At 49.9% G+C, this 12,715-nt stretch overlaps 1 protein-coding gene across 1 annotated transcript in view; it reads right to left on the bottom strand.

Annotated features, from left to right (window-relative positions):
• KIRREL2 (kirre like nephrin family adhesion molecule 2) overlaps positions 1–12,715 on the bottom strand; it is a 58,784-nt gene that overhangs the window by 21,799 nt on the left and 24,270 nt on the right. The window contains exon 2 of the mRNA XM_056846705.1: positions 994–1,143. Coding sequence (XP_056702683.1) covers positions 994–1,143 — 150 coding nt within the window. The remainder of the gene's footprint in view (positions 1–993; positions 1,144–12,715) is intronic.

Genomic DNA, 12,715 nt, shown 5'->3' with positions numbered 1-12,715 from the left:
TTAATGCCGCCTATTTATCGAATAACAGTTCGCCTCAAATAGTGGAGACGGCACAGTTTTTAAAGTTTGTTTTAAAAGCCCGCCAAACAGTTAATTAGATGGTATTATCAACAAACAATGTTATTTGATGTAACTATCTACTAACCATTTTTTAAAGGGCACCTTTTAATATTTCCATTCCTTTCGTATCCTTTTGTATTGCGCCTTTTTATGCCAATAAAGGATTGATTGATTGATTGATTGATTGACTACTGCTGCAGGCGCCAGGTCTGTCTGGTGGCGAATGTCACCTGTGACTGATCTCTCCTATAACCACATCGTCTGCCTCTCTCTGTTAGGGGTGCCAACCTCCAGAGATCTCCCAGAAGGAATAACTTATCTCCACGTTACAGAGATCAGTTTCCCTGGAGGAGGAAGAGGATGCTTTGGAGGGCAGGTCTCTTATGCCACAGAGGTCTTTCCAAGGGTTGCCAACCTCCAGACCTTTGTGCGTGAGCCCAGAACGGCGTGGTCTGTCAAGATTTAACTGAACATTTGCTTGGAGAATGGGAATAAGAATCAGTAAGACTTCAAAAGCAGCTAAGGATCTCCTGTGAAATTTAAAGCAACAGCCTTCTAAGGAAGTTAAAGTGAAACAAGGACAAATTGCGAAACCTTGTCAAAAGCGTAGGTATTTTTGTTACAATATCTGCATAAAAGCTTATATATGTACTGGAGTTAACCATTAATGAGTGTATATAAAACAGACTCATAATTTTATAGTGGTATTGGTTTCTATAGGTTTAACCTCCAGGTGGGACCTGGAGATCGCTCAGAATTACAACTGATGTCCAGACTACAGAGATCAGCTGCCCCTGAGAAAACAGGTGTTGTATGGCATTACACCCCATTGAGGTCTCTTCCCTCCCCTTCCTGGGCCCTGCCCTCCGCAAGCTCCCCTCCCCAGATCTTCGGGGATTTCCCAGCCTGCTTCCCACACCACAGCAAACCTACCTGGCAGGTCTCTTTCTCCACCCAAAGCCAGCCCATCCTTGGTCCACTGAACCATGCCCCGGTAGCCCATCACCACACAGGCCAGGGTCACCGACTGTCCAGACACGATCACTTGATCCATGGGCTGCTGGAAGAAATAGGCCGCCAACCCTAAGGGGAGAGGGAAGAAAAACAAGGCTGCTAAGTCAAGGCTGCTAAGTCAAGTTGTTCGATGGTGAGATCAGCTTCCTAGGGAGGTGGGGAGCTCCCCCTCACTGGCAGTCTTTAAGCAGAGGCTGGACAAGCGCTTGTCGAGAATGCTCTAGGCCAGAGGTTCCCAATTTTTTTGAGCCATGGAGCACTTTTCAGGAGAGAAATTCATCACGGAGCACTAATTTTCACCTAGCAGCTAAACTGAATGAGAGTAGTATTTTTTTCTTTCCAACCTCTTCATGGAGCACTAGGAGATGTTTTGCAGAGCACCAAGTGCTCCACGGAGCACAGTTTGGGAACCTCTGCTCTAGGCTGATCTTGCATTAGGCAGGGGGTTGGACTAGATGGCCTGTAGGGCCCCTTCCAACTCTATGATTCTAAGCCTCAAGGCTCCCTGTAACGAGCTGGAACTTTGATTGGCTGTGGTTTATTGATTTACTTATACCCTGACTTTCTCCCCAGTAAGAATCCAACATGGTTCTCTCCAGACTCCTCTCCTCCCTTTTCTCCTCACAACCACCCTGTGAGGTAGGTGGGGCTGAGAGGGTGTGACTGGCCCAAGGTCACCCGGCAAGCTTCTGCGGCAGGAGTGGAGATTTGAACCTGGCTCTCCCAGATCCTCGTCCAATGCTCTAACCACTACACCACACCGGCTCTCGCAGCAAAGAGGCATAAACTGACCTGTTAGCTTGCTCAGATTGTGGTCCGTCTCAGCCATGATTCTGATAGCACCCAAAGAGGGGCCTCTGAATGTGCCTGGCAAGGCACAAAGGCCTTAACCCCTTATTTTGTCCCCTAGTGCTCAAAGGTATACTGTGTACTGCACATGGAGGTTCCATGTTGCAACTTTAGCTACAGGAACCAACCTTTCCCCAGGTAATCTAGACCTGACCTACACAAGGACAAACCTTGTGGTGACTGAGTGGATAGTACCACTCCAGAAAGCAGTTAGAGGACAAACTGCAGCTTCAAACACTCCCATACGTAAAAACTATCTCCCTGCATCTAGAAAGCTAATACACCAAGGAAATGTGGAGTGCAGCTTTCTGCTTGCATGGAAGTTTTCAAAAAACTCAGCAATGTTGCGGGACTGTGTGCGCCCACCCTCATGAGTTACGTGCATGTTCTCAAAGTGTTCCTTCTGTTAGCAATTTTAGTTTCCCTGCCTCTGCACAAAGAAACGGGGTGGGAGAGACCGGGGGTGTGAGGGGAAAGAGCGCTGATAGAGCACGTTTCAATTCTGAGGCAACGCAGCAGCCCCCGGGCCCCTGGCACTTCCTTATCTCCCTGCCACAGACTGCTGAGGTGCCAGTTTCATAGGCTCTGCACATGCCCTTCGGCCGGGGAAAAAAGAAGAAGCAGGCTCCATTTCTGCTCTGCGCTGCCCTCGTTGAGCAGTTTTTCTTCTGTTCCCCTTTTCTTCCAGCCTTACGGAAATGCACTGAACAGAACTTTGTGGAGCTGGGAGAAGGAGAAGGCGCCAGTCAAACTGAGGGGTTGCCCGAAACGGAGCTCTTTTTTTTGCTCAGCTTTGGGTGAAACCTGAGTCTGGTAGCTAGACCAAAAGAACGAGCTAGGAACGGGGTGGGAAGCCTAAAGGCCAGATGATACAGGACAGTGGACTTCTGGGAATGGAGCTTCAGAAGAGGAAGAGCTGGCCTTTATACCCCGGTTTTCTCTACCTTTTAAAGGAATCTCGAACCGGCTTACAATCACCTTCCCTTCCTCTCCCCACAACAGAGGCAGGTGGGGCTGAGAGTCCGGAGACAACTGTGACTAGCCCAAGGTCACCCAGCAGGCTTCATGTGGAGGAGTGGGGAAACCAACCCGGTTCAGACAAGCAAAGCCGCTCTGGGGAGATTGGGGATTGGCAAAGCAAGCGTTAAACCGTCTCCTCCCTACACCATTTCTCCACTGGTACTCCTGGACTGCTTTTAAATTCCATGGATTGGGGGGAGAGAGGATACCAGTGCCATGTTTTGCTTCCATGTGCCATGTTCAAACAGGAAATGGTACAGAGACGGGTAGGAAAGTTCCTCCTTCTCCAGCACTGTGCCCCCCCCCCCCCGATCCCGTCCCCCTGGCTGCTTTTCAAACTCCAATTACGCAGCCGGAGTTCCAGTCACTCCAACATCATGCTGACTGGGTAAGAATAAACCATCATCTAGTTACATGGGATAGAGCCGCTTCATGTGGCACATAGTGTTCAGCGGTTTCCACAAAGCACCGAGTCATGTGCCAAGTATACAGCCAGGGTTGCACTAAGGGTTGCCAGCTCTGCCTTGGCAAACGCTGGGAGATTTTGAAGGAGCTGCCTGGGGAGGGCGGAGTTTGGGGGATGTGATCTCCCTTCTGGATGACGCTCTAGGAGTTTCCCCTAATTTCTATAGTAGAGACCATAGAGATATGGGAAATTCCTAGAGTGTCGCTATGGGGGCCATTTTTTTCTTCTTCTGGTCCTTGGTTTCTCGAGGGCAGGGGACTGGGGCTGTGGGCGAGGGTTCACCCACCGCAAATGGCAAGCCTAGCTGTACACCTGTGACACATATGAAAGACAGCAGGGGGCAATCACAGCTGCATGCTTTGTGTACAGGCAGCAAAGCAGACACGATTCAGCATGTGTGTGTAGACCACAGGGAGAAGTGTTCTAATCCTCTGGATACCTCAGACACCCTTATAGGGTCCTGTTCTAAAAGAATTATACTGACTTAGTGCATTGTTAAAATTATTTGTAAGGACGAGAAGGACGAACTATATTTATTCATTGAGAGCCAGCGTGGTGTAGTGGTTAAGAGTGGTTGACTCTAATCTGGAGAACAGTGGCTTGAAACTGAGTTTTAGTGTCTACAACCTTGGAATTGAGGACTGACACACAAATGATTTTAGTACATATGTCTACATATGGCTAGAGAGCCAGTAGGGTGTCGTGGTTTGGAGCTGTGGCCCCTAATCTGGAGAACAGGGTTTGATTCCCCACTCCTCTGCATGAGCGGCGGACTCTTAATCTGGTGAACCGGGTTGGTGTCCCCACTCCTACACATGAAGCCTGCTAGGTGACCTTGGGATAGTCACAGTTCTCTTTGAGCTCTCTCAGCTTCACCTACCTCACAAGGTGTCTGCTGTGGGGAGAGGAAGGGAAGACGATTGTAAGCCAGTTTGATTCTTCCTTAAGTGAAGAAGAAGAAGAAGAAGAGTTGGCACACACTGACATAATTGAAAAGCACACAACATGGGAAAAGACAGAAGGAGAAGGAGAAGAAGGAGAAGAAGAGAAGACTGAAGAGAGCCAACTCTTCTCCTTCTTCATAGAAAGATTTGCTTCCCAGAATTAGAAACCGATGCAAATCAAAGCCGTAGCAGGCACACCCAAACAATGCAATAGAATCGTATGAAACTTTTTTCCACAGATGCTGGGAAGTCCACCCTGTTATCAGCTCTGCCCCAGTGCCCGAAACCCGCTCTGTGCAACCTCCCAGACCCCGCCCTCCGCCCTCCCAGCCGCTGGGAGTCTGTTAAGATCCGAGAGGCTGAAAGAGCCTTTATTGGCACACAGAGCCGCCCCATCTTGAGGCTCTTATCTCCTCACTAAAGCCTGCTTAGCTGCAATCCAATAAGGCCGGGCCTTTTGTCCCATTGTTTAAAAGTTTACCCACTCAACCAGGGGCTGAGCAGCCGGATAATCCCCTCAAGAGGGTCAAGACACAGAGGGAGCCGCAGACAAAGGCTGGGAGTCAGGAAGGCAGGCGGATTCTTCCGCCTGGGAAGAGAATAGGGCCTGCTAATCAGACTGGGTAGTCAGCGGCACCGCCAAGTCTGGGACCGGCCAGAGCTTCGGTTCGGGGCCCTCCACGCGGCCCAGCCAAGGTATAGATTCATACCAAGGAAAAGAGTGGCTCGAGAATGAAAAGAGGAATAAGCCAGCGTGGTGCAGTGGTTAAGAGTGGTGGACGCCAACTGGGAGAACCAGGTTTGATTCCCCACTCCTCCACATGAGCGGTGGACACTAATCTGGAGAACCGGGTTTGATTCCCCACTCTTCCACCTGAGCGGCGGACTCTAATCTGGCGAACCGGGTTCAATTCCCCTCTTCTACACCTGAGTGGTGGACTCTAATCTGGCGAACCGGGTTCAATTCCCCTCTTCTACACCTGAGTGGTGGACTCTAATCTGGTGAACCGGGTTCAATTCCCCACTCCTCCACATGAGCAGCGGACACTAATCTGGAGAACCGGGTTCGATTCCCCACTCTTCCACAACAGTGGTGGACTCTAATCTGGTGAACCGGGTTGGTTTCCCCACTCCTCCACATGAAGCCAGCTGGGTGACTTTGGGCTAGTCACAGCTCTCTCAGAACTCCCTCAGCTCCACCTACCTCACAGGGTGTCTGTTGTGGGGAGAGGAAAGGAAGGAGACTGTAAACTGGTTTGATTCTCCTTAAACGGTACAGAAAATTGGCATATAAAAACCAACCCTTCTCTTCTTCAGTAACAGGAGATTAAAAATAAGGCCACGGCCAGTGGGGCAAAATTGATAGAGATTTATTACTACTCAGAATAGAAATTCCCTACGCGTTTCACCCATTTGAAGAACTACTGCTTATTTGAAGGCTACTGTGATAACTACAGATTTCCCTGAAGAAGCCCCTTGGGCGAAACACATAGAGAGTTTCTATTCTGAGTAATAATAAATCTTGTTATCTATTTTGCACCATTGGCCTTGGCCTTATTTTTATCTCTTGAGAATGAAAACCTGGGGTATTTCTGCAAGCAACGTCAAGAACACCTCCCTATTTTACGGTTTGCAGAATTGGTATCTTGGCTTATCTTGCGCTCCCGGCCGCTCGAATAAATCCAGTCCCAATGAGACGACAACCGCAATAGTGCCAAATGCTAAAGTATACCTTATTTTACCCTTGCAAAAATAATAATAATAAAAAAAAAATGGCTCAAGTGATTTAAAAATGTTTAAAAAGGAAGCACCATTTGTACAAGAACGGGCTCCGGAGGCACCCCAAAGCAGAATCCAGCTGCCGTCCCTTCCCTCAACACAACTAGTACGTAAAACAGGAGCCCAGGGGCACCCGAAAGCCTAACAAAATTTATTCCAGCATAAGTATTCACGAGTCAGAGCTTGTTTCATCAGATGCAACCGGCATGTGTAAACTTGCTCGACTCCCAAGTGAAGGAAATGATGCATCTGAGATGACGGCGTGCATGGCACGTGCAACTATACGAGTGGTCCAGAACAGACCCCCCCCTTTCAAGTTGCTCCCCTAAACATGGGACAGTGGTTTCACCTGACCCGGGGTTGCCAAACTCCAGGTGTGGCCTGGCAATCTCCTGGATTTATAACAGCTCTCTGAAGGACAGAGATCAGTTCTCCTGGAGAAAAATGCTGCTTTGGAGGGTAGGCTTTATGGCGTTATACCCCACTGAGGTCCCTCCCCTCCCCAAACCTCCCCAGGCTCTGCCCCCAAGTCTTTGGGTATTTCCTAGCCTGGAGTTGGCAATCCTAAACTGATTCCACCTTTGCGCTTTTAAACAGCATAAATGACCCAATCAGTGTAGCTTTTGCATTCCAATCCAATTTGTGTTTTATCTGCCCAGGAGAAACAAATGCAAGATTTCACATGATTTCACGTGAAGCTGCCTTATACTGAACCAGACCCTTGGTCCATCAAAGTCAGTATTGTCTGCTCAGACTGGCAGCGGCTCTCCAGGGTCTCAGGCAGGGGTCTTTCACATCACCTACTTGCCTAGTCTAATTGGAGATGCTGGGGATTGAACCTGGGACCTTCTGCGTGCCAAGCAGATCCTCTACAAACTGAGCCGCAGCCCCTCCCCAAGAGGTTCCTGTTCTGGCACCTTTTCAAAATAGGCTCTGACCCCAACTGCTAATTCCACTCTATCCTAAACTTTAGCTCACTGGATCCCACTATCTCAGCTGCAGAAATGCCACAGCAAAGAATAATACGATTAAAAAAAGTCTCCTGATGTGCTACACCCTATTGGTCCTAAACGATTCCGTCCCTTCTTTTTGCCCTATGCAGGTTTTAGCTCAACGGGGTGGGCAAAGTAGGAAGCCTCAAAACTTAATCCAGTTGGTTAAGCTTAGCTTTCCAGTTCTTGATCTAGAGGCAGACCAAACAAACCACAGAGAGAATGGGGTCTAATACAGTGGGCGTGTCAGATTAATATCTGGGAGGCCCCGTGCTGGGTCAGTCCCATACTCTGACCTACCTCACAGGGTTGTCGTGAGGTGAAAAATGGAGGAGAGGAGAACAACGTAAGCTGCTTGGGCTCTCCGTTGAGAAGAAAGGTGGGGTATAAATGAAGTAAATAAATTAAGTTGCTGGCAGGCCATTGTAGGGAGATGGGGTCAAGGGGATGGCCCATCAATCTTTCTCTAAGTACCTCCCAGAAGATGCGCAGCTGGTTAGACTCGGCCCTTGGCCAAGTTTCTGAGCCTCCCAACCATCCCTAGTTTACGGTGATGCCAAATCATCAAACCACTGCAAAGGACTTTGTACATGCAAGCACCCTGGACAGCACCAATCATTTAAAAAAAGGGAGAGATGCTGGTCCATCATAACCCATAAAGACGACCATGGTCGTTTACGCATGGGTATTTATACTCACGTTTACCCCCCCCCCCGGTCTGTTTCGGTTGTTCCTTGGAGTTATGCATGAGTTTTCCCTCCATTAGAGATGACCTCGCTGCCAGCCCTCACAAACCCCAGGTCTTTCCATTCCTCTGTTAACCCAATTCTTTCCTCTCCCCTGAGCTCAGCCCGGGTGAAATCCCCGTGCATAAGGCAAAGCGCGGGACACGCAAACTTGGCTTCTCTCACAGCCGATTACAAAGCAGTGTGTAAAGAGGCAGGGATTCAAATACTCCCTGCTTCCTGGGAGTTCTTTCTGGGCAGAAGAATGGACTTTTAAAGCAAGGCTTGGGTTCCCCCCACATTCTTTTTAGGGTGTTTTTGTCTTTTAAAATAGATTTTTTGAGATATCTGGAGGGTGGGGGGAGACTTCTTTCTCAAAGAAAGAACCCCAGCCAACCCCAAAGCAGCATTTAAAGGGGCGGGCTTCTTGTTTTGAGCTTGGAGACTGCAGGTGCATAGCTTCTAAAGAAGAAAGCGCGGGGGGAGCGAGCAATGAACTTCAGGTAAACCTCCCACGCGTAAATGACCCGTGTTGCACGCGGGGGGTGAGTTGACACCCGACGGGGAGCTAGCTACCGGCTCGGCGGGTGCCGCAGCCGAAGGGCCGGCCGAGCAGCATAGAGGTCGGAAGGCAGCTCTAGGCGTTGATTCGCAGCGATGTTAATGGGAGAGGCCTTCGCTGGCCCTCAGAATCGCTTTAATGGACACACTGAAGCGGGAGCCGTCGCAATTTTCTCCATTAAGCGCCTAAATTAGGCTATTTGCACATTCCCCAAATGCAAGCTTTATGTTCGCTGGGGGGGGGACACACATATCCCACGAATCGCGTTGCTTTTAACGTAACTAAAACACACACACACACACTCTCATGTGCGTGTGCACGCACACACATACTTCTTCTTCAGCACACACAGCTGCAGGAATGAAACCCCCCCCCCCCCCACGAGCCCACAGGGAGAAGTCCATCTGGGCACCCATCTGGTGCCATTCAAGCAAATTCCGCCACCGCAAGGCTGTGCCGTGCCTCTATTCAACGACGGCGCCGGATCCGATCACCTCTTGACACGCCACCCTAGAGGAAACCGCTGTTGGCCCAGTGAGCTCACTCTTCAGGGTGGCTGCTGGTTGTGGCAGGCATGGTGCCTTTAGGGGTGCCAACCTCCAGGCGGGGCATGAGGCTCTCCCTGAATTACCAACTGATATCCAGATGACAGAGATCAGTTTCCTCAGGAGCAAAGGCAGCTGCAGAGGGCGGATGGGATGGCATATTATAGAGTCTAGGAGAAACAGAGATCCTAGAGTAGCATCGTATCCCCGCTGAGCTCCTTCCCCTCCTCAAAGGCTGCTCTCCCCAAGCTGGAGTTGACAACCCTAATTTAGAAAGATGTCACTCTACTTAGGAATGCAGTCCTACTTAGAGGGGAAAGATAACCTGGAGTTGGAACCAGGGATACAGCCAATCCTCTACAGAAAAGATAGATCAATATTTCTATAAATGTGGGAAGAGGTGTACAATCCGATATCTGGCCCATCTTTGAAACGTTCTCATTTGAAATATTCTCCCCCTCATAGGAACCATGAAGACTAGAAATTTAAACATTTTAAACGACAAAAATCTGTCAAGCGTTCACCTGATTTTAATCAAAACCACCTAGTTGCTGTCAACGTGCCAGCGTGGTGTAGTGGTTAAGAACGGTGGTTAGGAGCAGTGGGGTCTGACCGGGAGAAGCGGGTTTGATTCCCCACTCCTCCACATGAGCGGCGGAGGCTAATCTGGGGAACTGGATTTGTTTCCCCACTCCTACACATGAAGCCTGCTGGGCGACCGTGGGCTAGTCACAGCTCTCTCAGCCCCACCTACCTCACAGGGTGTCTGCTGTGGGGAGGGGAAGGTGATTGTAAGCTGGTTTGATTCTTCCTTAAGAGGTAGAGAAAGTCTGCGTATAAAAACCAACTCTTCTTCTTCTTCAACAGCACCGCTAACTAACATTATTGCAAAAGCTGGCAGCCTACTAGATGAGAGAGAGAGAAACAGGAAGACAAAAGAAGCAAAAGAAGAAGAAAGTAGACATTTCCCACCCACCCAACACATGCTTCTAAGGAAAAGTGGGGTTCTGTTCTGAACACAGAGATAGAAATCCTGGATTAATGCAGATTTTCAAAACAGCAATCCTGTATATACGCGACAGAATGTGGGAACGGGTGTGGAGTCTATGATTAATCATCAAGATGAGAAGAAATTGTGACAGATTTTAGGGAAAAAATAGGAACTGAGAATTCTCTGCGGGCATTTCATTTTGACACTCATTCAGGGGGCATGGCTGCCCCCTTCCCAAGGAATTCGAGGAACGGTCGTTTGGGATCCTTAGCCCCACCCCCTCCCAGAAGTACGGTTCCCAGAGTAAAGGGTGTGATTTTTTTATAGACAAGAGGCTTCCATGGACTTAGGGCTGCCATCTTCCAAGTAGAGCCAGGAGATCTCTGAGAAATACAACTTCTCTCCAGATGTCAAAGATCTGATGCACTGGGAACAAAACGGCTGCACTGGAAGCAGGGTTGCCAGCTCCCAGTTGGGAAATACCTGGAGATTTTAGGGGTGGAGCCCGAGGAGGGCAGGGTTTGGGGACGGGCTTCAGTGCCACAGAGTCCAATTGCCAAAACGACCATTTTCTCCAGGGGAACTGATCTCTGTCGCCTGGAGATCGGTTGTGATAGTGGGAGATCTCCAGCCACCGCCTGGAGGCTGACATCCCTATTTGGAAGGCGTTGTACGCCCCCCCCCTCACCGAGGTCCCTCCCCTCCCCATACCCCAGCCTCCCAAGTCTCCTTCCTCTAGGGTAGCCAACCTCCAGGTAGTAAGTACAGAACACAGGCAATGCGGTATCAAAAATGACAAAAGTGTAATTCATACGCAAGTTATACAGGTGTGTAAATACATATACAGTAACTTTCAATCCAAGGTTGAGGTCTTGAAAAAGAAGGGGTGAAAAGGGATACGATCGTTTCAAGTCTCAAGTCTTCCTCAGTCCCGTTCAATAGAATCAGTAATATTCACACTCGTCTTGTAAGAGGCTTCTAGAGCCAGAAATTTCTCTATCCCATAGGGATCAGCAAAGGCAAACCATGAATTCTTCTTACATAATTTCCTCCATAGGGATAATAATTCACTGATACATGGTTGCACAGACAATTTCTGCTAGTTACAACATTCCCGAGCAGGATATAATCAGTAGCCAACCTCCAGGTAGTAGCTGGAGATCTCCTGCTATTACAACTGATCTCCAGCCGATAGAGATCAGTTCCCCTGGAGAAAATGGCTACTTCGGCAATTGGACTCTCTATGGCATTGAAGTCCCTCCCCTTTGGGGAGGGACCATGGCTCAGTGGTAGAGCATCTGCTTGGCATGCAGATGGTCCCAGGTTTAATCCCTGGCATCTCCAGTTAAAAGGACTAGGCAAGTAGGTGATGTGAAAGACCTCTGCCTGAGAGCCACTGCCAGTCTGAGTAGACAACACTGACTTTGATGGATCAAGGGTCTGATTCGGTATAAGGCAGCTCCATATGTTTCTGTGTCCATCAAAGCTAGTCTTGTCTACTCAGACCGGCAGCGTCTCCGGCAGGGGTCTTTCACATTACCTCCTTGCCTAGTCCCTTTAACTGGAGATGCCGGGGATTGAATTGAACCGGGGATCTTCTGCATGCCAAGCAGATGCTCTACAAACTGAGCCGCAGCCCCCTCACCTTCGAAAGCCCAACCAGAGATCTTGCACTGAAAGGCTCTCCCAGCCTAGTAGTGAGAGCCAGTGTGGTGTAGTGGTTAAGAGCAGTGGTTTGGAGCAGTGGATTCTGATCTGGAGAACTGGATTTGATTCCCAGCTCCTCCACATGAACGGCGGAGGCTAATCTGGTGAACTGGGTTGGTTTCCCCACTCCTCCACTTGAAAACAGCTGGGTGGCCTTGGGCAACTCAATCTCTCTCAGCCCCACCTACCTCACAGGGTGTCTGTTGTGGGGAGGGGAAGGTGATTGTAAGCCGGTTTGATTCTGCCTTAAGTGGTAGAGAAAGTCGGCATATAAAAACCAACTCTTCTCTTGTTTTTAGGGCATAGGAAGGCGCTGGTGTAGTGGTTAAGAGCGGTGATTTGGAGCACTGGACTCTGATCTGGAGAACCGGGTTTGATTCCCCACTCCTCCACATGAGCTGTGGATGCTAATCTGGTGAACCACTTTGGTTTCCCCACTCTCCACGCGAAGCCTGCTGGGTGACCTTGGGCTAGTCACAGCTCTTAGAGCTCTCTCAGCCCCACCTACCTCAAAGGGTGTCTGTTGTGGGGAAGGGAAGGTGATTGTAAGCCGGTTTGATTCTTCCTTAAGTGGTAGAAAAAGTCGGCATATAGAAACCAACTCTTCTTCTTCCCGTTCCAACACTCCCCCCCCCCCAACACACTTGTTGGCTCCCCTCTCCCCCTGCAGGCTCCTGGAAGCCCGAGCGCTGCATTTCCACGCTCCGCCGCAAATCCTTTTTGAAGCCGCACAGAGGCAAAGGCGAGCCGCTAAATTCCTGCTCGCTAATAGGCGTGAAATCGGCGGCCCATTGTGCCAGAGCCGCGGGGGGGGGGGGGGAACGGGAGATGAAAGCCGCCCAAGTCACCCCCGATCGCTTCTGCCAAGGATTCTTGGCCGCCCCACGAAAATGCAGGAGGGGTGGTGGCACCGGGGATGGGGGGCATGTGGCACCCCCCCTTGCAGAGCTCGCCCCCAGAAAGGGTCTGGAGTTAGGGTTGCCAGGTCCTTCTTGACAACCAGCAGGAGGATTTTGGGGCAGAGCCTGAGGAGGGCGGGGTTTGGGGAGGGGAGGGACTCC

Source organism: Euleptes europaea, chromosome 3 (genome assembly GCF_029931775.1).
Source record: "Euleptes europaea isolate rEulEur1 chromosome 3, rEulEur1.hap1, whole genome shotgun sequence".
Taxonomy (NCBI): Eukaryota; Metazoa; Chordata; class Lepidosauria; order Squamata; family Sphaerodactylidae; genus Euleptes; species Euleptes europaea.
Note: the sequence above shows the minus strand (reverse complement) of the source record. Positions and strands in the feature narration are given on the sequence as shown.